At 36.8% G+C, this 26,327-nt stretch overlaps 2 protein-coding genes across 3 annotated transcripts; both read right to left on the bottom strand.

Moving 5' to 3' along the window:
- Positions 1–586: 586 nt before the first annotated feature.
- Positions 587–12,259, bottom strand: ZCCHC8 (zinc finger CCHC-type containing 8). Its single transcript, XM_026041800.1, has 14 exons — positions 12,067–12,259; positions 11,405–11,447; positions 11,033–11,107; positions 10,266–10,371; positions 9,795–9,872; positions 9,374–9,477; positions 7,715–7,780; positions 6,105–6,165; positions 5,470–5,612; positions 4,632–4,774; positions 3,936–4,051; positions 3,308–3,391; positions 2,309–2,423; positions 587–2,038 (listed from the first exon to the last, which is right to left on the bottom strand). Exons 1-14 carry the CDS (start codon positions 12,254–12,256, stop codon positions 1,221–1,223), a joined length of 2,142 nt encoding a protein of 713 aa, XP_025897585.1. The 5' UTR covers positions 12,257–12,259; the 3' UTR covers positions 587–1,220.
- A 979-nt stretch (positions 12,260–13,238) lies between these two features.
- RSRC2 (arginine and serine rich coiled-coil 2) lies at positions 13,239–26,260 on the bottom strand. Of its 2 annotated transcripts, XM_026041770.1 has the most exons (10): positions 26,212–26,260; positions 23,187–23,343; positions 22,321–22,364; positions 19,574–19,764; positions 18,453–18,596; positions 16,094–16,216; positions 15,926–16,005; positions 15,215–15,447; positions 14,408–14,497; positions 13,239–13,878 (listed from the first exon to the last, which is right to left on the bottom strand). In XM_026041770.1, the coding sequence occupies exons 1-10, from the start codon at positions 26,215–26,217 to the stop codon at positions 13,699–13,701; spliced, it is 1,248 nt and encodes a 415-aa protein (XP_025897555.1). In that variant the 5' UTR covers positions 26,218–26,260; the 3' UTR covers positions 13,239–13,698. The 2 variants fall into 2 exon arrangements, with proteins under 2 accessions (XP_025897555.1, XP_025897556.1); XM_026041771.1 differs by lacking the exons at positions 23,187–23,343; positions 26,212–26,260 and adding an exon at positions 21,368–21,445 and having other exon boundaries at positions 13,264–13,878; positions 19,574–19,786.
- Between the last annotated feature and the right edge of the window lie 67 nt (positions 26,261–26,327).

Raw genomic sequence — 26,327 nt, 5'->3', positions numbered from 1 at the left:
AGTATCTACAAAGCTGTGGTTTCTAAATAAGCTCAGTCTCTTGAACATCTCCCTCCCAAGTATTTCCTTAGGTACCTGACAATGCTTCACTGCATATCTCACTTGTCTAGAAATACCTTTTTTTCCCTGTCCTTACAGAGGACAAACATGCATTAGTGGCACCAATAAATGCTGTTAAGAATACTCCCTCTGCTGGCATTGCAAATAATGTACAGTCATTCCACAAGTAGGTCCTTCATGGAGAGAACTGAGAGAACAAAAAAAAGTTAAACAATTAGCAGAATTTTAACACTTTCAAGTTTGTGATTTGAGAAGATGGCATTCTTCAGTTTATGAAAACTGAAAGATACAGCAGCTTTCTATTTAAGTAGGTAGAATAATTCTAATAATTTCTTAATTATAAAAACTTAAACTGCAAGTTGTGACCTTTTCTAAAATATTAAACTCTACTCATCCTCATTTTAATCAGCTATTTTTTCTAGAATCTTCAGCAGCTATTTTCCAAAAATCAACACCTTGTTGATTCAGAACTCCAATTAAAAAGAAAGTTCTTATAAAACCTTATTTATTAAACCTCTGTACACAAAAATGAACAGATATGTACAGCAAGTTTACATGAAGGAGGATGTTACAAAAGATATAGTGGTACTTAAAACTGACCCACATAAATAATTTATAAAAATATTTGAAATGGTGAAGATAATGCTGGTAGTCCCTGATTGCTTCCATCCAACTGCCAGAATTTAGATGTGGGAAATCTTTACGTTTACTCTTTTTTAAAAAACATTCTTAATATATTAAACTTACCTACAGGATAATTAGCAAAACATATAAAGTATAGGTTATTGTACAAAGAACAGATTAAAAAAAATCAGCATTTCACCTGAAACTCAAGGACAATATAAAGTAATGAACACCGAATTACAATTTCTTTGAGTTGTGTGTATTGATAAATTGTTCTTAATAAATCAACAGTCCTGTTATTCCTTAGTGGAAGGATATAGGAAATTCCTGTATATTTTCTGGTAGCATTGGTCCTGGTCAGTACGGAAGGCCTGCAATGGCTGCAGTTCAAAGGTAGACCAGGGGCATAGCCGTATTTTTCCAGATTTTCTCTTTGCCACAGGAGGATGAAGATTATCTAACTCCATAAAACTGCACGAGGAGAGAGAAGGGCAAAGAGATTTGCACATAATGGAGCAAAGGAAGACCAGTTAAGATTAGGGCTTTTTCTTTAGCTGGTTTCTAGGGGAGTTTTTTAAAACACTTCGTATGCGAAGATAAACACCCGTTGATTCTGCCATATTTTCAAATTCAAATGGTGTTATTCCTGCAGCAAACTTGCTCATGTCAGGAATGGGACCGGAGTTCTTTGCAGATGATTCAGTGTTTGTGACCATCTGACTAACACTTGTATTTCCTCCATTGCTAACCTCAACTTTGGGAGCAGGGGTGATGTCATCCAGCATGCCTTCAGAATCTGCATTATCAGGATTTTCCTTTAAAATAAGTGAACTATCACCTGGATTAGGACTAGTTTTAGGATGTTCATTTTCTGGTACCTGTGAACCAGTATCAGAAAGCTTAGTTTCTACTGTAACCACCTTGTCAGATGATCTTACTTCTGCAACAAGTTCTACTTCATTCCTGGATGGTGATGATGTAACAGAGTTTCCAGTTAAAGGTGTATCAACAGGAATATCGGAGTCACTGTTTGTGCTCTCTGCCTGCTCTAGTGCTGCCCAAATTAATCGCTGCTGTTCCTCCAGCTCTTCTAAAGTCAGAGTATCCTCATCCATGGTTGAGTCCACTATTTTTGGCTGAGAAGTAACACCGGAAGGAGTCAAAGGTGGAGTACTCCTAGGAAGAGGAGGGGGCGTGGGGGTTGGAGGTTGCGGTGGTGTAGAGTGTAGTGGAGTAAGTGGAGGTGTCCCTTCTGGTAAAGGAGGAGGAGCTGAACTTGATGGAGGCCCAGGTGGCAACGGAGGCTGGAACTGAAAGCTGTTACGAGTTTGAGACCTTTGTGACACTTCCAAATCTAGAAAAGATGAAAGGYGTGTATTACAATCTGAAATCCATGCAGGGCAAGATTAAGAGTAGCAACGCTATGATCACTAGSAGACTTTTCTCAGCCTCAGTATTTAACTGATATTGAGTAAGCCTTTAGAAGGTTTTAACATCCACTGAAACTATTTTAGGATTTTAATGACGATGATCACTCAAAAAAACAAACCAAAACAAAARCCTCTCAAATATATCTAACATACTCCAGAATAACTGGAATATTATAAAGGTAGAATAACTATACCAGAATCTAGGTCCATGTCAGGTGCTGGTACCTCCGAGTTGTCTGCTTTTGGTCGCTTTGAAGGATGTGGGCTTGACTGTGTTGCAGCCCTTTTGTTGCTTGGCTTTGTACTTGACTGAAGTTACCCASGAAGACAAAAGAAATCAGAATTAAATCATATAGGTAACATTTTCTACTACAAAAATATCTTTAAAATATTTTCATAATTAAGCCATCACTTGGTGACCCAGTTTGTAAACTAGACATTGAAATTTGAGAGATTTAGTGCAACTGAATAGAATTGCAATTTTGTTTAAATACCAAAGAAATATATTCTCTGCATGGCTAACATGGGATTAAGATCTAGTTTTCACCTGGACACATAAATCTTGTGACCAACACACGTATTGCAGCTTCTTTCACAGCAGGTTTTGAATTTGTCATTTAATTTCCTATAGCACTACAMAGAAACACTGAGTATAGAACATACATCCTGCATCCTTAATTAGAAATATTTGAMAAAACGAGGCTAGTCACAGTAGAGAAGATCCAAGAATACTAGAGGACTCAGTAACCACATGTTTTCTCAAGTCAGTATAAGAAGATTACTGTTAATCATGCCTATGGCAATTAATCCTTAAATTTATTATGGAAGTTTAGAACTTAGCAGACTTTTAGTCTGCAGAAGTTTAAAGCTCACTATTTTAACAGGTATTGAGAAAATATTGCATAATCATGATTTGCAATAATGGAATTTCTTCTGAACATGAAACTCCCATTTCTGTTAGGAGATAAGCCAAGATACWGACCCCTTTGCTAGTTAACTAGCAAAGGCCACTTTCATGTCAAGGGAATTTACCGTAAAACTAGTAAAAGCATCAGTTTTACAGTGCCCATTGTAAAGTCAATTCCCTTCCACAAAAATTCAGATCTAAACAAAAGTTCACTGTTGCCAGTACTAACTAAAAGACTTCATTGACAACTTCTGTGTGTGTGTACATAGCATTGAGACATATTCACCGCATGAAAAGTAGAAAGGTAGTTTGCAAAAACATCCTTCTGTTGAGATGGCTGCATGGGTATGGAACCAAATATCTGCCATTCCTACAGAGAAGGTACAAAAAAGAGAGAAGAAAAAAAAAGCTGATGTTGCATATGTTTGGCTAAAAACATGACAGTAAAACATAAGAGAAACACTAAGGGATAACAAGGCAAGACAGACTAGTTCTTATCAAAATTTTAATTCCATGGGAGTAAGTAGATAACTAAATATGAACTTTTGGAAAACCAAAGTGCTCCATTTCAACATACAAACCAAAACAACTGACGAAATGCACTGTGACTGGCTAATAATAACAAAAATAGTCATTTTTAGGCAATGGCACAGTAACCTTTTTGTAGTTAGCAGTCTTCAACACTCATAAAACAAATACAGACTTCTCTCTGAATTAAACTTTCAGAGAAGTCATACTTTGAACAGTATGTTAATTTTTAGTGAAAAATGTGACTGTCCTCTCTAAGGACAGAACTTGGCAGCAAAGGTCATAAAAGATTCCTTATCTGAAGAAAAAAAGTCAGTCTCAGAATGTAATACTATACTTGGCTATTACTCTGTATGTTGTTTGGAAAACAGAGGATGGTTACTTACATCTGGAATCCCACTTGGAGTGGATATATTAAACCCTGGATAGTTTATCAACTTAGACACATCGTATGTGACACGTTTGGGTTGATGGGATCCTTCATCTTCTGTTTCACCGCCATCTATAACAAAATATAATTATTACAGATGCTAATTAAGAATGCTACTGAAAAAAACCACAGCTTTAACAAAAACTATTCCCTAGCAAATAAGGTTTCAAGAAATAMGTTTGTTGCTCATTGCTGTTCATGTTGTCTACTTCAATCTTGGAATCTTATATGGGAGTAAGTTACTGAGYTTTAGAAACCTTTACGGTTTCTTTCATGAACCAAAATGAAAAGAAGCTGTAAACTCATTATAAAAAGGAATATTAGGAAATTTGTCAGATTATTTGAAATTCTTAGCAGTTCCTCCCCTAATCACTCCACATTCTGAGTTGTTGATAAAAGAACAAAATGATATGGACAAAACCTTTTCAAGTCTGCAAACCTGCAAAAATAGGAGTTGCTTTTGTCCCAACTTGCTTTTGATAGATAAAAGGGAGTACTTTTACACGATTGTAGACAAAAATAAAAAATGTACAACGTTCTCTCTCTTCTGTGAAGATGGAGAGTTTACAAACTGGGGGTGTTACCGTCTTTTAAACAGAATACAATAAAGGGTCAGCACAGTGAGAGGTGCATTTCACTGCACATTCCTTACCTCTGCCATCATAAAGTGCAAGACCCGAGTGCTCCATTTCAGCCTCTTTGAGCCAACCTGGAGGATAACCCAGCTGACGCATGCGATATATAAATGGAGGAAGACTCTTATCTGTGACACCAAGTGCATCCTGAAGTTCTCCACTAAGTTAAGAAAAGAGCACTCCAGTAAGTCCATAACTGAATTTCRTAGGAAGGAAGACATGGATATTTTGTTGAATTTTAAGCTACCAAGTAAAAACATTTTAGTTTTAGAAGCTCAACAGAAGATGTTGGTTGTTAGAAACTTCATCCTRTCAATCCTAGAAATAACTAAAGCCAGAAAAAGCACTTATTCACTATATCCAAGAAGAACTGTAATTTTAAAATGCTTAAATATCCTAAATTTACTGATGATTTGCTTAGACTCCCATAGCTATATGATGATTTAAATATATATATGCAATTTAAACACAAAGTGAGTTTGAAAGACTCAAAACCTAAAATTTTAAGAATTCTGCACTCATCTTTAATTAGCAAGAGTCTAAAGTATTTGTATTTCTCTCTGTGCAAAAGAGTTGCAGTGGCAACAGGTATAAAATCCATCTCTCTACAATAGAGAAAACTGCACTGGAAAAGAGCGGACCATTAAGCTAGGATGATAATATAGGCTTGAAAAACATCCGAGGAATTTATTAAAGCAAAAATTTTCTTCAGCAAACAAATTTGMACATAATATACCCATAGTTAGGATTAGCAGATTGATCTGTAGAACTCTGAAAAGCAAAATCTGACATTCCAAAGGTAGAAAAGTTATTCCAGAAAAGCAGTACATATTTAACGGAAGGAAAACAAGATACCTAATTACTCCTGGTTTAAATTTTCCAAATCTCTCTTCCACTTCTTCTGCATGATAACGCTGCTGGTAATTCTGGTTGCTCGTTTCACCACAAGCTTCCAAATATTCCTTTCTCTTCTCACTTATACGAGCAGCATTTCGTGGCTTAAAGATAATGCAGTTGGAAAGCTTAAATTCAGGCAATTTACAAATTATGCAAGCCTTCACCCAATATAAAAATGGAATACTTTACCCCAGGCTTCTTCAAACTTTTAAACACATATCCAAGGTATAATTACAGTTGTAATCAAAGTTAAACAGATTTTTTTTTTTTAAAGCATTTGCAAATTGAATTAGCAKATCTCTAAAAGACAAAGAAAGACTGTTCAAACTGAAAAATGTTCCTACATAAGCAAAGGGTATATTCAAACCATACGCTATGAAAGTCATTTACATGTGGATTTAGTATGTTATGCATACAAGTTGTACGGAGAAACATACTTTAATCAATAGACATTCATAACTATTATTCTAATAACTATTATTGTCACTAGTACATGGTGATCACTGCATCTTACTGTTACTTATTTAGTGTTGCAACTGCACTGAAACATATTTGGAGAGGAGMAGTCTTTTGAATTCTGATGTAGAGTTTACCTTTGGACAGTCTTTCATTTGATGTTCTTCAGAACCACAATTAAAACAATGAGGTTTTGGCCTGTTTAAGAAACACCCAATAAATTATTAAGTTTGAAAATCATTTCGCAATGTCATATGCAATYAATTTGATTTTTAGTCTTAAACTTCAAAATAAAGTATGTTGAGCATTGCTTGCTGATTTCACATGCTGTTTTTGTTTTTCTGAAACTAACTATTTAACATAAATCTTGAAAACAGAGGAGCAAAATTTTATTTCTTGGTCTTAAGTAGAATAGCAGAACAGGGAAAAGAAAACATCCACAGACCTGTAAAAAATAAAAGTATGTGTGACTGCATGTGGAGAAGAAGAAAGGACAGAAGAATATTTTAATTATAGAAGTAAAGTAATACTTCCAGACAGAAACGGAGCTTTTATATCCTATGGAATAGAAGCTCTCCCTTTAAGAGAAAGAATAATAACAGTTACAGAATAATTCAGATCAGGTCTCAAGAGGTCTCTAATCCAATCTTCTAATCAAAGCAGGGTCAGCTGTGACAACAGATTAGGCTGCTCAAGGTTTCATCCAGTTGGGCCTTAAAAATATGTGAGGATAGAGACTGCAAAAGCTCTCTGGGCAGCTTGATCCTACACTTGTTTGTCCTAATGGTGAAAAGGCCACCAGTGGTGCGKTGTAAGACTGTAAGAAGGAAAGTTCTGCAACTCCTAAATTACTAAAGAGTGTAATTGATATAATTTCTTGTATCAAATAATGGGGCACAGTATTCACAGAAGGACTTCTGCTTTTAATTATGTATAGAAAAATTCCTTAGATAGAAAAAAGGGACAAAGCAAATAAAATCTGTATCATAAAGTATATGCTATATTCAAAGGTAGAAAAGAGATGTTAAACAATACTTTTAACTTCAGAGTACAGATAAAATCTTCCATCTTAGTATGTCTGTAATGCACTAACATCCAATTAGATAAAAGGTAATCATCTACCTCACATTTACATGCAACTCAATCAGAAATATTTTGCAGTGACTCAAACATTTTATCATCATTTCATTAACATGAGCACAACTGTTAAACCTGATTTACTTCAAACTGTAGTCATTTCAATCAAAACAGACATTTAACTCAACATGCCTCGTTATCTTTGAATTTTCAAGTAAAAGTTTGTGTGGTTTTCCACTGCATCTAAAATCAATGACTTCTAGTCCTAAGACAACACAAGCTATCACTGTGAATTTCTGTTTACTTTTCCCCTCATTAAAGACATAAACCTAAGTCCAAATTTATCTTAAGACTCTAGAAAATAAGTTAGTCAGGAGTTGTTCTACAAAACACACAGTGCCATGASAGTATACCAGTGCATGGATGACAAAGCAATCATTAAAAAGAAGACAACCAACAGAAGACCAGAGCATAAGCAACTTCAGAAACAGCTTCTGAAACACTGATTTGATGCCCTTTCTAAAGAAACGTAAGGGACCACAAAAAACCCCTCACTGCAGCTCAGCACTGGTTTAGGTAATTTAATTTCTGAATGATTATACTGGGGAATAATCACAGTGCACATCTGAACTTTTCAGCTCAAAAGTTTATATTCAAGAAAAATACAAACCTTTTTGGTTTTACTTGTATTTCTTGTCCATCTAGGGAGAGAATCTGGCTGAAAACTTGCTGATATCTTTAGATTTCAATAAGGAACTGCTACTGGATCAAGCAAAATTTCATCTCATTTAAAGTACCAACAAAAACTAGTAGTGCTTTTAGTAGAACATTGACTCCACTATGTTAGAGATGCGTCCTCAGTATAAAGTCTATACCTGAGAAGTACAGTCCACTATAAACTATGTGCTAAGATAGGTTTGTGTAGTCCCCTTCTACCCCGTTTCTATCCAATAAGCAGTTTTGCTCCTTTTTTCCACTTGCCATATTTATAACTGTGAGACACTTCCTATCACCTCACGAGYGTTACAAATCTCAAAATTTAGTAATATTTTCTGGCAGGATTTCCATAATATAACTCACTTCTTGAAGGAGATAAATCCAGGGCACATCATATTATTTGCTTTTGCCTTTTGACTATACTTTGTCCATTGTTCTTCCCACTCAGCTAGGAAACTACAAGGAGGTAGGAGGGTCCCAAGCCTCAAGAAAACGGCTCGGAGGCTCCGAAGAATTCAGAAGCAGCATCCAGAATCTAACCATTGATTTTCAAAAGAAAAGCATTTGTCACACACTGGTCAAACTGACGTAATGAGTGCAGTACTTCAACCATGGTCCCTGAGTTTATTTAATTCACTAATAAAAGCTATTCTATGCTAAAAGTTCCCTAAAGAAATGTGCAATAAAGACATCTGAAAAATAATTATAGAGATAACATGATAGATCTGAAAGTTTAGCCCTGCCAAAAAGTTCCTCTGCTCTTAGGGCATCAAATTCCTTTATTTTTAAGTTAGGGCACAAATACCATTTGAAGTGCAGAGTTTACTTAATGCATTAAAAAAGACCTCTTTTGAAATGTATAATTATGGCACAGTGCATACACAGACAAAGGCAGGCACAAGAAAACTCAGGTTAGCCAGCTCATGGATTTAAATCTCCATCAGACATTAACTATTTTTAACTCCAGAGACTAACCTCTATCGCTAGTTAGTGAGGAACTGAAATATGAAATTGTTTCTGATTCTGAGGCAGAAAGAATGTTGGAAAATTGAGCAGAAAAGATTACTGAGAAAACTAAGCAATTTCTTTTCCTTAAAGAAAGAAAAAAAAAGAAACCACCTTTCTCCAACACTTCCCTCACTCCCACCTCTAGAGGCAACTTTGTAGATTAAAATTGAAAATAAGTTCAGAAAATGTCTATTAAGATCACTCCGCAATTAAGTTTTGTTAAGAGATTTTCCCCTTGCTCCCAAATTTGGCTTAATCACCTCAAAGCACATTTCAGTTTACCAAGTCATTTTTCTCTCTTAAGCATCAGATTTTATAAAGGCAAATCTGGGTCACAGACTGACCCAAACAGTTTCAAAATTCAAAAGATCAATTTACAGGGATGTAGTATTTACTATTCCAAAGCATATGTTTTCTAAAAATCAGTAAGCTAATAATAAAAAGGTCATATTAATTATTCCTTATCTTTTTAAATCTATAATATTTTTTATGTTTTAGATAAAAATATAAATTTATTGAATAGAATCTGAATTCTACCCTACACACTAGCAATCTCTGGAGTCAATAAACAGATAAAAAGAACTTGTTTTAGCAAACAGGATACTTAGGTATTTCCCATCCTTCTGTCAGTTGTGGATTTTCATTTAATATAGGCTGTCCCAGTTTATCAAGACAAAAATTGGTAAAATACAGAACACTTCCTACAACCTGTAGAAAAAAAGTCAGAAAATTGTCAGAAACATGTCAGTATTTAGGTCAGATTATCTGGTAACATTTTTAGAAATTTACAATGCCTGATACATTTCCAGACTTTTTCACCCAGTCTAAAAATTTTCAAATGATACATGCCCACTTCTATGTAAATCAGTATTTTTTAAYGAACTAGCCAAAACATACCGAACTAGATTGTTTTTGCATTCATAAATTAAATTTAACAATGAGATCTCACTTTAATAGCACTCTATACTGACTACATAGAACAGAGAGTTAGACCTACCATTGAAGAACATATGGTTAAAACTTACACTGAAGGCTTCCTTCATTTTTTTAACAGAATTTGAGCTTGCTGCTTTAAAATCCTCTTCCAAAAGAATACTGGAGGGCTGACATGAAAAGCAAAAGTGCAAATAAATAATGAAAAAGACTGCAAGAAGGAAAGTTCCATAATTCCTAAATTATTGACRAGTATAAGAGTCACAGAACAGGGAATACGGCTTCTACTTTTTCAAGAGCAAACATGCACTAGCTTTAGCTGAATTCATTCAATTTGCTTTTACACAGAATTCAATAGGAACCATTTTAAAGAAGCATTTACATGGGCAGCAAAGACATCTTAATTGTCCTGGTTCTTCTCTATTTTTGGAAGAAATAATTTTAAAACCTTTATTTGATAGAGTTAAATGATGTGCAATGAAGTTGTAAGTCAGTTATTTAGCACTGTTAGTATTCCAGTATCACCCCTACAAAGATACAACGCAACTTCAGCTTTAAAGTACCTGTGGCTTAAGATTGAAGTGGCTTTTTTCTGGTACAGATCTCTGTTGCTCTTCATACTTCTGAACTAAATTAAAAACAAAATCTTCAATTTCTTGATGATATTGCCTGTAATAGAGTAAAGAAATGTACAGAAATTAGGAAATCCGTGTAAATTATGTGTGAAAACTTTTTCATTATGTTGAACTTAGTGCTCTGATCTATGAATATTTCATAATTCACAAGCTGAATTGTGAAATGGAATAATCTTTCAAGAAAAAATGTAAACATTCCAAGCAATAGGACTTATGTATTAGATTAAGAAAAAGGTGAAAGGACAGATGGGGCAGATGGGGAGGCTTAAAAATGTTAATACAAAGGAATCTTCCTGCTACTTCTAGCTATTGGAATTTTAAAGTATTTCACAACTTTTGGTCCAACCAGTCCATTCTTGGTTACGAAACTTTGTGAAAATGAGTTCATGTGTTCTTAAAGGAAAAACACACACAAGACTGAATCTGAACTAATGATGAACTCACACTGCTCATACTGTATCTGCAGACAGYTTAATAACTATAAGTATATTTGAGGAAAAACGGACTACTAAAACAGAATTGAAGGTACTAGATTTTGCTGAATTAAATACACAGAACGAAAGTTTAACAAATTCATGTTACTGAATATCATACACGTACTTCACATAAATAACAACATATCCAAACAACCAGTGGCAAAAATCAGTCTGACTTCCTGTCAGAATTGCTTTTGCTTGGCAAGASAAAGTACTTACTTTGAAATGACATTGTTCATAAATAAAATCTGCAGCAGAGGCCCATCGCATTTAGAGCTGTCCACTGAAATTCCACTAGAAGAACAGAGATGCACACAACAGTCACTGTACTACCTTTACTGTAAATCATCCCTATGCATTTTGTCGCAACCAAAGGCTCTGTTCCAAAGAGCATAAASAGGAAAGTTTGGCCAATGTTTGGCCAATTTCTGTTAAGTTTCTTCTATTTAGGGGAAGCAGCTCAGACACAAATCTTTCTACATGGGGATACGGCAAMATGCTGCGAGTTCAGGCAATTACTATTTTCCAGGAGAGTTCTATTTTAAATATACATAGGTCAGACAAAATTCTTTTAATTCAGCATTAACATACCTAGGGCGAGTCAGAATATTCAGCTTCCTTTTAAGTTCTTGATGTTAAGTTCTTGTTAAGGAACACTGTTTTCTTCRAAATGTGCACATTTACACCTCTCAGTTTCACAATTAACGCACGCACACACACAACCAAATACTCAGAAATGCTTCTTTGATGAAAAAAATGCAATAAAAAGCAAATACAAAAAAAAAGGACTAGCTATAATAAATGAATCTGTATTTCATTACATATATTATGGCTGAACCACAAGACTAATAACATTTTATTTTTAAAGGCAAGAAGTGGGGCAGCTATCACTGTGCATTTATCTCAACCTTTGAAAGCCCAATGACCCCTTGGCCAACAGGGACAAAAACAAACATTGGCCAAACTTCAGGGGAAAAACTTCCTCCTAAGCGACGGAAGCAGAAGCCGGAGGGAGGCGTCGGGCGCCGCTGAGCGCTCTGGCTTCCCACAGGCCTCCCGCCGCCGAGCCTGGCTCTGAGCAAGGCCCTTCGCAGGGCCCTGTCTCTGCAGCCTCGCCGGGAAGAGCCGCAGCCCCTCAGGGCAGAGGACCTCGGTGAGTAGGGGCCCAGGCTAGCCCGGAAGGGAACCGGCGGCGCGGCGCCCCCCGCCCCGCGGCTCCCTCCCTGCAGGCCCCGTCGCTCCCGTCAGGATATTCTCCGCCCGGAGCCGCCGCACCGTCTCTTCACAGCCCCGCAGGCGCTCGCGCAGCTCCGCCAGCGCGCCCTCGGCTCCTTCCTCTTCCTCCTCCTCGTCGAAGCGGATGTGAGAGGGCGGCGGTGGCGCGTCCTCCTCCTCGAGCTGCTCGAATAGCTCGCGGTCGCCAAAGTCCACCTCAGCCGCCATCTTGAGCTGCGACAGGAAGGGCGTGGCTGCGCGGGGAGGGGGAGCCGCCGCAGGGGCAAAGGGCAGAGGRCGACGTCGGGCGGCGCCGGGGGAACCACAACTCCCAGCAGGCAGCGGGCCCTAGCGGCCGCCGCCGCGGCCGGCATAGGGCGCGCGGCATCCTGGGAAATGTAGTCTTCTTCCCTACTGCCCTACGCGCGGCACGCTGCACACTGGGAGCTGCAGTGCGCGGGAATCCCCCGTCCCAAAATGGGGGCAAGTCGCTCTTCCTTCCCCAAACATGACTATTACAGCCCAGGTCATGCAAGAAATAACGGAACACATTATAACTGATTATAGCAACGGCAAGATAAAAATAAGCCTAATATACAGCTAGAAATGTTAAATGTGATCACATTTTATCTGTAAATTTATGTACAGACACACCCTCAAATACATTTTTGTGCTTACATATTTCTCATGCTTTAAAGAAAAAAAAAGACTTTAAAGAAAAGGCTTTAAAGAAAAAAGAAGGTCCTTGTGAAACTCAATTAGAGTAAGAAAATAACTGCATATAGAAGAAGAAAATAACTGCATATAACTGATCTATTTTTGGACCAAAAACAGAATGAAAAAATAAACTAAGCACATTTTAGAGCTGCCTCATTAAGATTTTTCATTATGCAATGTGCTTATCAAACTTGAGCAGGTTACAGCCCAATGTTTTACCTTTCTTGGTAATGTTTTAGGTAAGGAGATAGGGAGGGATGACAAAAAGGGTGGACTAGTGTCAAATTAAAAAAAAAACAAAACAAAAAAACCCCACAAGTTCTGTATTCATCATCTAGTTATGGACCACATCTCCAATCTCTCTTAAAAAAAAAAATCCAAAAATGGCAAAATCAAATGCTCTATTTTGGACATCTCATAATTTGTTCTCTGACACCACTTAAAAAATTTTGGAGCGTGGCCCAAAAGACAACTTAACATAAAATAAGACCTTAGAGAAAAAAAGTCTTTATTATTAACCAGGTTCTTGCACTGGATTATGTGCCTATTGGCCCAGACTGCTAAATAACATCTACACAATGTTTCTTTCATGTTTCAAGAATTGAAAATAACTGTACAAGGTTAAAGTACAAAAGTACACAAGACAGTGGACACGAAATATCCATGTATGAGTTTACCCCATCTGCTGCTTGGTTTGAAAAGTAGAACTTTAAACTAAAAAATACTGTCCTTCTATAGTTCTGTCAACTTTAATGGAAGTGGGTATAACCTGATTACAACACTAACACCAGTATCACTGATCTGATATTTACAAAAAAAATTGTATTTTTCAATAAATTAAAGTCAATGCAACACCCATGCAAGCTAGAATGCTAGCTTTTTGGTGAACAAGGACCCAACATTTGAACAAGAATCTTCCATAGTCCCAAACTTTAAAATCATTCCATTTCCTCTCAGACTGTATCCATTCCTCGCATAGAAGATGTAAACCCTAATCCCATTCCTCTTTGCGTATGAGTCTGTGATCTTGCCATTTCATACTGTGCATCTAGATTTCTGAAAACTTCTTCTTGTTGTTTCAGAGTTTTGTAACTCTCTTCATCGACTGAACTAGAGCCAGCTTCATCCTCACTCTAGAAAACAGAAAGAAAAAAAGTAAGTATTAAGTTYGTAGGGAGAGGCCTTTTTATGTATTACTGACATTTTAACTCTTAAAACCAATTTGATTTGCTGTTCTCAAAGGCTGATGGGACTTCAAAGTCTCTAGCTTTATTGCTGTACCATTCTAATCTGGTTTCTTATCACAGTTAAGAAATATTTAGAGCTTCACTGAGTCCCTTTCTCCAGTTCATTCAAATAAATGTCTCCAATTAAGTACCTATGCAGAGTTACTAATCCTGACCTTTTATCAGATTACAATGCTTAACTGAGTAAAACTTAACACTAGTGTGGTTACAGATTGCAACAGGTACCTGTTAGCCAAGACCATGAAACACTACAATTTGAACTGAATGCTGCTTGTTAGCTTAAGTTTAAATAGATCAGCTTGTTTCAGGTTAACTTTTAGTGTTTTTCTCTCTTTTATTAATGTTTTAAATATACACTTAACAAGTATACCCTGTGTTTCTTAATAAACCTCATTACACATTCAGAACTTTTTACCTTAATGCCCATCAGTTTTCTGAATTTGACATTTTGGTCCTTGTTTCCAAAATTTAATTTTTCCCATATTTCTGCAGACTGTGATTTATCCTGCAAGAATTAAGATAGATATATCAACTTTTTACATAAGCGTCCACTAAAAAAAAAATACACAACAAAAGAACCCCCACAACAATGTTGCAAGTAAATAGAGCCATACTCAAAATGAACCCATTGTGCAATTATTGCACAGTAAGAAGTAAAGGATTCCATAAGAGGTGTCCATGCCTGACATTTCTTGATGGGGAAATGCTTTGGCTCTCCTCATGTAAGCCTTTTCTGGAGGAAATGCAATTCCCATAAAGTTCACAAAATTTAGCAGAATGCCTGAATACTGTTTTTCTTGTATTATTACAGTAGAGAATGATACATAAGTCACGAGGAACAGATCACACAGTATTCAAGTTTCTTATCTCCTCCCACTAGTACCACATGAACTTYTCCTACATTTTATGTTTGTGAAACACCGAGTTTAAAAATGATCACGTTAATTAGTAACAGTTCAGTATTAACATACAGTGTTGTGACAGAACACAAACGTTAAGTATAATTTATCCTATTGTCTCACACACACACACACAAATATTTCGTTCAATGCCTAGTGATCTTAGTCCTTTCACCCTTGAAGTTTTATCTTGGCTTGCTACCAATACGAAACCTTAGTATCAAACAGTAAACTAATTTGGAAAAACTTAATAAGCACTCTTAAACTTCTTCCATGTAACATCTTAAGACTCCTGAAATGTGCTTTACAGATCAGAGCATTACCCCTTCTTTTTTGCCTTGCCAAAGCATCTTCCGCTTTTTTTCTTGTTCAGCAAACTTCATTGGATTCACTGCTGCTGGGTTGTAATAACTAGGAACAGCTATTCCAGTCTCTGCTAGTGCTTTTGCTTGTAGTGCTGCCATTTGAGCCGCCATTGCTATTTGAGGAGTTACTTGTGTTCCAGATGCCAGAAGAGCAGCAACATTAATAACAGAGCCTCCTGTGGCTGCAGCCGCTGAAGAAAATGGCAATACAAGATCACACAACAATTTCAGACAAAAAACACACACACAAAAAAGTGAACCAAACCACACCCAATTTCCTCCATTAGAAGTAAATTGCAACACACAAGAAATGCCCCAGCACAATTRAGTATTTCACTCTTCTGAACGCTCCTGAGCTTACACGAATGTTCAAATTCTTGCTTAATAATGCATAAGGCAAGGTCCAGCGACCTTCACCAGATCATTTATGAGTCTAACATTTATCAGGTCTGTTATCAAGTCATCAGCACTAGCAAGACAGAAATAAATTCTGCTCTTAAACATTTCCTTATGCTAGTGGTTCTTAAAACATGGACCAAGCTGTCACTTTCTTTTTGCAGTTGTTAACTACTACATGATTTGGGCAGGACAGAAACACTTAGAGCATAAACCTACATAGCATTTCATCCATACTACTGTTTCGGAATTTSTATAATACACATGGACTACCTGCAGCCATTTCCTGTTGTTTCTGTTTTTCAACCATTTCTTTCTCTCTTTGTTCTTGCAATTTCTTCGCTCTTTCCAATCTAGAGAGAAACGAGAAAGAATATTTAAATATGCAAATAMATTAACAATCGATTATGTCATACTATGTTAAGAATCTTTATTTCTGACCTTCTGGCTAATGCTTCCTGTGCATCCATAGCTGTGTTTCGCCCCCGAAAAGGTGGTGGACTTGGGCTCCGGCTATGACTCCTGCTGAACCTTCGAGGCTTTTCAATTCTTTTCTTTCTTTCTCTGAAATCAATTTTAAAAGAGTTGGTAAAACTGTCATTACATATAATAAACATTTCTCAAGTTATTTGATTGTGCCTCTGGAAAATTCCAAAATTCATTCTGAGAACTCTCAAAAACACYTTCTGCACAGAGAGGATACTGGAATAGTACAACTATCAGTTGTACTCACATGGTAAAAGGACAGAGCTAGAATTTAAGATTTCCAGCTGTAAGATGTAACAAAATGTATTATTTTAGGTGCTGGTTCATCCTATTATCTAGCGTTTTAAACRCTTCCTGTTCTAACGGGTAGCCCGTGGCTAGCTAGTAGCCCAAACAGATCTGTTCAAGAGACCTTCCTTCTAAATCTTGACAAGAGAAAAAAAAAAATTGTTGTATAACTTGCTGAAACTCAATTGCAAGCAAACTGCAAGACAGATCAAGCCACAATATTGTAACAATAAACTAATATAAAGTTTAAGATGAAGAATGGTTCTGCGGATTTATTCCACTTAAAACATTTTGAGGTACCTTTTAAGTTAACTAGAAAGTAAAGGAGGCAAAACTTCTAGTAAAAGATGATGAGATACAAACATAAGCACCGGGAGTGACGCATCTGCATTCTTARGAGACACCTTCATTTTTGCTGGGCTGACTACTGTAGCTTAGTCTTGTCTTTGATGCACTGGTAAGCATTAAGAAAGAACCTAAGCTTCTGCCTTTATGCAATTCATTTTGAAACAAGTAGATGTGTCATGCTTTCCACCCAGCATATAATCTGAGCAATGCAACAGAACTGTGYGCCTTCCACTTGTTCACACGTAGAACAAGACTGTGTGCTTGTAAAGACAGATTACTCAAAGATACATGAGTTTTAGATTATGCAGAGACCCATCAACAGAATTTCAAGCCATAACCTATTAACTATAGCACAGCTGATAATACTTTTTATGAATGAGGGAATTCAATCTAGTAGAAGTCAACCATGAAATAAGTTGGACATCATGCTCATCTGGCTTGTGAAGAGCTTTTCCTTGAGCTTTAAATCTTTATTTCTCTTTTCTAAGGCTTCAAATGATACCAGAACATGATGAAGGGTTCTAGCTACTTATTTTTCTCTCTCTACGATCTGCAAGACAGAAACAATAAAGAAATGGTTTCTTGCAGTATAGCTATTACTATGCAAGAGGCATGGTTCCAGTTCAAGAAATTTCTAAGCTACGAATACTTTACTTTTTCTTCCAACATTCACTGTTCTGCTTCAGGTAGTTTTAATTCCACTGCAGAAGCCATTTCAAGATGTGAGGTTTTTAATGGAGCCATTCAATGAAAAAAGATGTTCAAACATTAAGTGCACATAATAATGTAAGTAACGTGGAGTTATCACCTTTACATATTGTGCCAAAAGGTGCTTAAATACCTTCAACTGATTGTAGTGTGTATATACTGACTGAAGACTCAGCTTTACTCACCCCAGCTGAAAGTTTGGTAGAAATTGCATGCCAATATAAAATACGACACAGACCATGTAACTCAACACGCTCTTCAGAAAGACAAGTCTTCTTTAAAGTTTCACAAGTGATGTTGTAGCCTCATACCAGTGTGCAAGATTCTTAAGTCTCCAAAAGTCCACTGTAATGTTGAGTAGTCAGCACCAACTTCTACACCATTGAAATATGTAATTTAAAGTACTCTAGTGAAAATACTCATAAAGTAGTCAACTGGAATACTGGCAACATTATTTTAGGAGTTCTTGAAGGACATCAATTTACACCCAAAATTCAGGTGTTCTATATTTCAGAGAAGCAGGAGGGGGAAAAAAAAATCTAAAAACTTTCTAACCCACCAAAGGCATTAAATCTCATTTCAACTTATTCTTTCAGAAAATCCTGTACGGCATTAAAAAATAAAAAAGTGCCACATACAAATAGGCTCAGAATTTCACCCTGAAATACTGAATGATTCATTGGCTAGAAAATATTGCTTCCTAAACTTTAAGGAAAGCCTCAACTCTAGCATACTCTAGCTGAGGCACAAATCTCAACTAAATCAAAAAGACCTGGACCTGGTAGTAGTCCAACAGTGTTTTAATCTAAGCTTCCATTAATTTATTTTGAAGAAGAAATGAGAGCGAGAGGGGAAGAGTAATACAGAGTACTTCTAGAGTAAGAGAGTCTCTAACTGGCCAAACTCAGTATTCTTTTACACATTAGAATCCACAGAAAACAACACAATGTACATGGAAGTTAACACTTACCTGCTTCTGCTCCTAGTCCTGCTTCTACTTCTACTTCTATGTCTGTGTCTAGATCTTGATCTAGAACGAGATCTTATGCGGCGCTTTCTCTCTCTGCTGCGGGAGCGGGATTTTTTCCTATCACGACTTCTACTACGATGACGTCTGAAACACATGTCCCAAATTCTTACATATATTCTCACATTTAAGTTTGGCTTCTACTTAGGGATCAGACACAGGCTTGTCAATACAGGACAAAACACACCAGGAGAAGTGAAAGGAGCAGCAAACTACACGCAGAAGACTTTATGCCCAGAATGGTACAAATTACAAGACTAGGAGATGAAATCMGAAAGGAAGCAAGCTTAGAGCTTAGATACATAACCACACTCATCAGTATAGCTATTTTCATTTGTTCATATAAGTGTATACCTCAGCATAAGCACATGGTCAAATTAATCAAATACAGAAATCTTAAATTCAAAGTAACTCTTGCCTTGCCCAAGATATTTCAGTACCTTTGAAGAGATAAGAGAAGTTGGGAAGCAATGCCCAGATTTCTGTTCATGAACACACAGGCCCTTATTATATCATTAGTTGGTTCCTTGCTGTTAGATTTACTACTGGCCCTTCACCTACGGGCTGAAAGGTTCTGCTGGCAACAACCTATTTACCCTAAATACTACTCCTATCCCAAGGCGGCCTACTGCACAAGGACACTACACCATAAGACTTTAGCTTAGGTAAAGTCTTCATGGAGAATGGAAAAACCAATGACGCTACATCTCCTTTCCTGTCACTGGCCACAGGAAACGTTACAGGTACCCTGTATGAGACCTACAAACCTGGGATAGCATTAGTCGGAATGTACACATAAAGCCCTGGAGATACTTTACTTGCAATTACCTCYCCCCTCCTACCCTCTCCAACCTCCCTACAAAACCAAACACACATCCATACGTGTACGTGCGCACACAYACATACACACACTAAAAAATCAGAACATACAACATTACTTAACTCCAAAGCACTCATTTATGCTTTGAATGTTATTCAAATGTATTTTAGAATTCTACACAAATTCTGATGATTTTTTATGAATGTATTTTAAGGAAGGAAAAAAGTCATGTGAAACAACTTACCTTTCACGAGACCTGGATCTTGAATGACTCCGCCCTCTCGATGATTTTCTTTCTTTGCGTTTGTGTCTATCCTCACCATTTTCAGATGAATTTAGACTCTCTCTTCCTCTATCAGAAGAATGTTCTTTGTCATTGTGGTCTTCAGATTTGTGCTTCTTGGAGGACTTCTCTTTGGATTCATGTCTTCTTGCCTGTTTTAAGAAGAAGTTGGTTCTTTCAGGAAAATAGTGCAACAAAGAGAGTTAGTATGGGTATCAGAAGATAAAAATTGATAAGTTGTGATGCAACATTAGTAACCTTAGGAGTGTGACTCAATCATGAATGACGGCTATTTTACCTAATGCCACCATCTACACAATGTTGCAAATGCAAACTATCACTCCCTCCCTTCCCCTCCTCCCTGCTGTTCTGAAGTACCCATCTAGGTATCTTTATAGTCTTTCCATAGGAGAGTTCACCGCATTTTAACACTTGTCATTCTCAGTGACCCTCTCTATTTTAAACATATAGTGTGTTCCTATATTTAAGGATTTGAGAATATATGAATATGCATATATATTAATACTCAATTTACAGTTTTAATATTTATCTGCAGCTTACCATATAGAAACATTAAAATATATATATATATATACAGCTGTAGACACACTATCATGTTTTTGAAACTAAAGAATTCTTCTACACATTAGGTAGTACAAATTTTATCCTTATATGACTCTTCAGTAACTTCCAACAGTTTTCAAAATGCAAAGCAGTAAGAAGTTACATAGCTGACACCACATTTCTAGGACTTAAAACTAACATGCTTCACTTTGAGACTCCCCACAGTAGCTTTAATTTAAAGATATACTGCTACACCATTCTGCATTTTCTCCTGTGGTGCCTCTTAAAGATTCCTTTTTACAGCTGCAATGCCAAAAATACTTAGCAAGGTCAGGCCTGATTTTTGCCAGTGTTTTCCTTGGAGACTAAGTCATGACATCAACACCTTTTCTTAATATATCCCATTTATTTTGAAAACCTTTCTAGCACAAGAAGCACAGCCCACTTACATGGCTTTATATTTAATAGTGCTTTGTTTCAAACTGCAATTTAAATATGATATTTCATCTCAGACAAAGATTCAATGCTTTAGAGCTTTCACTCTAAACCTGCTCTACGTTAAATACTTCAAACCTCCCATAACCATAATGCTCACTCAAAAGAAGCAAGTCTGGAAAAGATACAATAACTAGCTTGCACCCACTTATTCAAGCTGTTCCAAATRCTTATTAATATTGTTCAGATTCTAAATATAATTTTTCATGTATATATATCTGCTGTAGGTTAAGATTTCTGTCGCACTCCACAGTATTTTAATTCCTTGAACAACTTAAACTATACAGCTGTGTTTTCATGCAAAACATTACTTCTACAAAAATGTTCAGATTTATATGATGCAAATAGCTTCTGATGTACATATTTAAAGTTTTGATATGCAGTATTTATTCTATCAACAAAAAGTTTGATCTCACAAGAGAAAAGAAAGAGTTTACCTACTGTAGGTCATTATATATATGATCTGTTCTCATAGTGAAACTTAGAAAGTTTTAAATAAATCGTGTAAGATTAACTTAGATATAACAACATGTTAAAAYACTGGACATTTTTAAATGACGAACATCTTTTCTGAACATTAAAACATTCTTTTTTAAATTAGGCTTTCAGGCACACACTCAGTAATAAAACACCATTATATCCCATAACGGATTTAAGTATTTTTAAGGGAAATGAGTTTGAATGACTAATAGTTACCTTATCATGAAGTAGGCTTATAATTTTGCTATCTGAGTCTGCAGCGTCTTCAGTTCAGTCTCTTCGCGCATTAGCACGCTGAGTATGATTTATTATAGAAATGTTATCATGTGATCTAAACAATATATTCAATTTCACAAAAACTCTCCTAGATTATTTTTTCCTCATTTTTTCTCTTTTTTTTTTTTTTTTTTTAAACAGAGCTTCCATTGGAATGGGGAAAGTTCCTGATCCATGTTAATGTTAAAGCCCCTCCTCTGACACAGCCTGCTATTGCCCCATATGGCTTAAGCTTCCTTTCTGACCACTTTCGATGCTCCTGGCTTGCTTGGTTTCATCTCTTCTCTGGTAGTTAAGCCAGTTATTTCCAACGTATTATTGACACTGTCTCTTCTCRCTCCCTGAGCTTGAGACAGTCCTCTGAAATTTTTGTTGTCACTGTCATACTTCCAGCTGACCCTTGTTGAAATTGTTTGTCAAGCTGTAACAGTCTTTACAATTGAAGGATGCAATAAACAGAGCTTAGTCAGGTGGGGAATTATTTTTAATATATCTGAGTAGATGGGTATGCATCATTGAAAGTCCTGAGCACTGGACAGATATAAAGCTGCACAAGGCCTAAGACTAATGGAAGCTCTGTGAAACAGTCATCAAGAACACCACTTTATTTCTCCACATGAATTCTTTCATTTGGCTGTTGCAACAAAAAAATAATAAAATAAGTTACTAGGTTCTGAATGCATTTTTCTATAAAGCTATTACCTTGTCAACATGATGGCTGCAAAAATGCTTCACTATGAAAGGATCTCCATATCCATTTTAAGCTTAGAATTTTCTTTTTTTTTTGTACTTACCATAAAGTCATTTACATAGGTTAACACATATGTGCATTACTAAAGATACTTTTAAAGATGTAATGTACAATCACCTAAGCACTACAAAGTGTTAATTACCTCTTTGCTTCTGCTCCGGCTTCTGTGTTTTCTTCCTTCATTATCTGGAGGAAGAAAAAAGAAAAAAAGAAAGAGAGAAAGAAAGAAAGAGAGATTTGTCATTATTTAGCAAGTTAAAGACTGGTTCAGTATAAACTTTCTAGTTCCTTTTAGCTTTTCTACCTCAAAAAAAAACAGGGATAAGGACTTAAAACCAACTCTAGCCATTATTCCCATTCTTTTTTTTTTTTTTTTAAATTTTCACTTATTCAACTTTCAGAGTAAAATAAGGTTTCATCATCTTAGTCATATTCTATATATTTTTTTCCATGTAAAGTAACTTTATTAGAAACCATGAAAAATCATCTAACCATATATTAACTAAAATGAAGACAAACTTACAGTATCTTTTTCCCTCTTCCCTCTGCAACTACTTTTATTTACCTCCTCACTATATCCTCTGAACACTGACCTCTTCCCTTAGCATTTCAGTCATTAAGACTGAAGAGCATTTCAATACAATGAACTTGAGATGCAAAACTAAAACCAGTAGTTTCAAATTTTCCAATTCTTTCAAATCATTGARACTGAATCTGTATTGTTCCTCAGTAGCCTTTAAACTGTTTCAGTTCAAAAAGCGTGCACAACTCAGTAATACCAGAATGTAATAGTGTACACTTCTGAACACTTTCAGTTTCACCCCAGCTGCATCATTTCTGAAACAACGGAATTTCATCCCTATAACAACAGCTTTGTCAGGATACCTGCTAATTATTCAGATAAATAATATCCTGCCTTTAAGTCTTCACTACACYGTAAAATCCTATTAGCTACCAGATTTACATAAATATGCAGTTAAAGTGACTTTGTTACGATAAGGACCATACCTGACTTTCGTCGTCTTTCTCGTGACCGTGAGCGTGATCTTGAATAATGATGTTTTGATGTTCTAGGAGAATTAGATGCATCTGATTGTTCCTTTTTTTTCTCTCTTTCTGGAGAGGACTTTTCTGGGGCCACTCCATCTCGTTCTGTATCACTACCCTGCAATCAAAGAYGGAATATTTAAGTAACAAAACTAAGAACTTTTCCCCCATAAGGTTTGGGAAATCTCCATGAGACTAAACTTTACAAAAGTTTTGATTCAGTGRTCTCTAAATGGTGTTGATCATAGGTCAATTACCTTTAAACATTAACGTCACTAAGATTACTTAAATACTATGCTGCCTCAACAGGTTGAAGCCACCTTACAAGTTAGGACATCACTGAGGCACAGCACAGAACCCTCACAACCTTCTGAGGTACAGCATCTACTACGAAGAAAAATGAAATGAGGTATATCATATTATAGTTTTATGAATATGTTCATGGTATTTTAAAACTATTRATTTTTGAATAATGAAAAACAGCAGTTCTAGGCAAAAACACAAAAAAAAGAAAAAAGATATCCCTACATATCAAAATCTGCAGATAAAGCAAGATGTTCCCTCTTTTCCTTCCAATCCTAAAGCAAAAAAATTATATTGGTGTGTAGCAGTGAAGACTGTTGACTGCGCAAAAATCTTGAGAGAAAAGAATGTTTACAAGGGGCATGTTGTACAATGATGAAGGAATAGAATGAAAAGAGCACATAGAAATCTTTTCAAATGATGAAAACATGCTCATTAGTGCCTTCACGGACTCAYTGACCTCATGCTTACATCATTGCATCATGTAAATGGCAGGCACAATCACACCTTCTGAGTGTGATGAGGCTGCACAAGGTTTCATCATGGACAATCTGGCAGAGACAATGCTACTGACTCAAAATAATAGAAAAGTATATAGGCTCAAGTCCTCATCTGAGTTCAGAGATGTATTTTTACTTGTAACCTAACCAGGAGGTGTGACAAGCAGTCAGATCACAACCAGTTATTATTTTGATTTTTTTTTTTTTTTGCTAAACCACAACAGATGCTATAAATACATTAGCTTTCTTGATCATCGTGGTTAAAAATACTGTGTATTATAGGTTTCCTTCATGAAACACTACAGCTAAATCTTAAAACTTATTATAAGTTACAAGCTTTTATATAAAACTTGTATTTCAGCTACTGATTTTCAGTCTATCCAAGTCTTTATTAACTTGCAGGTACACAAAAATACACCCACAARTAAATCTCTCCAGGTGAGATGTAAACTAAGGTACCCCTTTACCACAATATAATAGTATTTACTTCAAAACACACCATTATCTGGAAAGCAGGAGGGAAACATCAAGAAACTGCATCTGTGGAAAACCTTTCAATATAGTCTCTGTTACACTACTTTAATACTCCACTGACTCCCTTGAAAATTCTTAGAACAGGGAATGACCCTCCTATTTGTGACCTCGGCCATGAGAGTCCTTGGCATTCTGCATCCATCACATCTGTTCATCCTAATTAAAAGTGTGTTAAGACTTTGTTAGAAGTCTTCTCCCTGTTCTATCCAGTCACTCCCTTTTTTTCCACAAATCAACTAATGAAACTTTCAAAGTAACTTTGATATTTACACAAGACCATTTTTAAGTTTTATAAGGGTAAGAAAAATATCAGACTGCAGTCTAGATTCTTTTTTTTGTTTTGTTTTCTTAAATACTGTATCTAGCAGAAATTGAGCCCACTGACACATTTTTTCAGGGCTACAAGCCTATTTATTATATACATTACTGCTCATTAATTAGCACAGACACTGTGCCTTGCAACAATTTCTCAACCCTATGAAGAGAGCCAGACAGAAAACACCGATTGACTAACAAGACTATTCTCAATTAATATAGCACATGTGGATTTGCCACAGGATCAGCATCACTGAATTCCCACTTGCTACTTATGAGGAATCTCAAAGGCAGTATCAATAACATATGGGCAAAAGCCCAAAATTCTTCAGTTATGGATATTTTTCATCTTACTCCTAAGAGGTTAAATTTACATAAGCTGACAGAAAATATCCTTTTTTTGACAAGATCAGTTTCTCCACATGGTCCTCTGGTTCTGTAGTAATTAGTCAAATTTTCAAGAAAAGGTAATTATCAAATTAAGCACCAAGAACACACTTAAAAACCAACTTTGACAAGTTTTATTACTTTTGATCTAAACTGTGACTTTTCTGCATTCTCGAGTGGAATAAAATTAATTTTGAAAAACTTAAAAAGACATCATGCATAACTCTCTTTGTTGTCCCTTTTATCTCAATTACAGGGAAAATATATTCATACATTACCAGACCACTGAAGGGAATAAAGCAGCAATCTTGTGTCATATATGAACCYAAAGAATCATGTCAATGTTATTTTTCTTTGCTTTTTCACAAACCCCTAGCAAAGACAAAGTGACTTAAATACAGCGAAGATGTTTCCCATCGTTGTTAACCATAAAATGGGAGAGGAGGGAAGAAGAAAGCCATCTAAACTCAGTGTAGGCAGTGCTGTAAATAACAAACCTGTGGCCAAACACAGAAATAAAACAGTAAGAAAGGGAACCCTGCATGAGCGGGAACTGAATAAGGCCTACTGCCAGAGTGATGCTCCCTCTTCTCCCCTCCCAGAGAGTTGGTGCTCCACAGCCTTTCTGAGAATCGCTTTTCTCTACTGCTCTCTTCCTACAGCAGGAAACAGCAACAGCCGATCCAGAGGGTCCCCCCTTGCTTCTGTTCAAGCCCAGGGAGACAGCACAGAAACTTCTAGAAACAGGGAAAGCGGTAGTGAGCGAGAGGCGGCCACCCCCACCCCGAGGCCCATCATGGCGCCGGCAGGGGAAGGAGCGGCGGGCGCCATTTTGTCTCCGCGCGCACACAGCTYCCCGAGCCAGCCCTCGCTCGCCCGCCTGCTCTTCCCCTCCCCGCTCCCGCCGCGGCCCCCTTTCCACGCCGCCGAGGAGGGGCCCCACTTACGGCCATGACCGGGCGCTCGGGAGGCCGCTCCGATCACCGGCTGCTCGCAGGGACCCAACCTCCCGCAACGGCAGCGGCCACGGCGCTCGCGAAGCGACGAGCCCCGCCCTCGCCCT

Source organism: Nothoprocta perdicaria, unplaced genomic scaffold (assembly GCF_003342845.1).
Source record: "Nothoprocta perdicaria isolate Ctin4 unplaced genomic scaffold, notPer1 scaffold_294, whole genome shotgun sequence".
NCBI classification, from domain to species: Eukaryota; Metazoa; Chordata; class Aves; order Tinamiformes; family Tinamidae; genus Nothoprocta; species Nothoprocta perdicaria.
Note: the sequence above shows the minus strand (reverse complement) of the source record. Positions and strands in the feature narration are given on the sequence as shown.

Coding starts and splice junctions, on each gene's coding strand:
- ZCCHC8 (XM_026041800.1), bottom strand. CDS start 12,256: ATGGCGGCTGAGGTGGACTTTGGCGACCGCGAGCTATTCGAGCAGCTC. Junction 9,873..10,265: donor ACTTCAATCTTAAGCCACAG/GTACTTTAAAGC, acceptor TTTTCATGTCAG/CCCTCCAGTATTCTTTTGGA. Junction 2,039..2,308: donor TGACATGGACCTAGATTCTG/GTATAGTTATTC, acceptor CATCTTTTCTAG/ATTTGGAAGTGTCACAAAGG.
- RSRC2 (XM_026041770.1), bottom strand. Junction 15,448..15,925: donor ACAACAGGAAATGGCTGCAG/GTAGTCCATGTG, acceptor CATTTTCTTCAG/CGGCTGCAGCCACAGGAGGC. Junction 14,498..15,214: donor GGCAAGGCAAAAAAGAAGGG/GTAATGCTCTGA, acceptor TAATTCTTGCAG/GATAAATCACAGTCTGCAGA.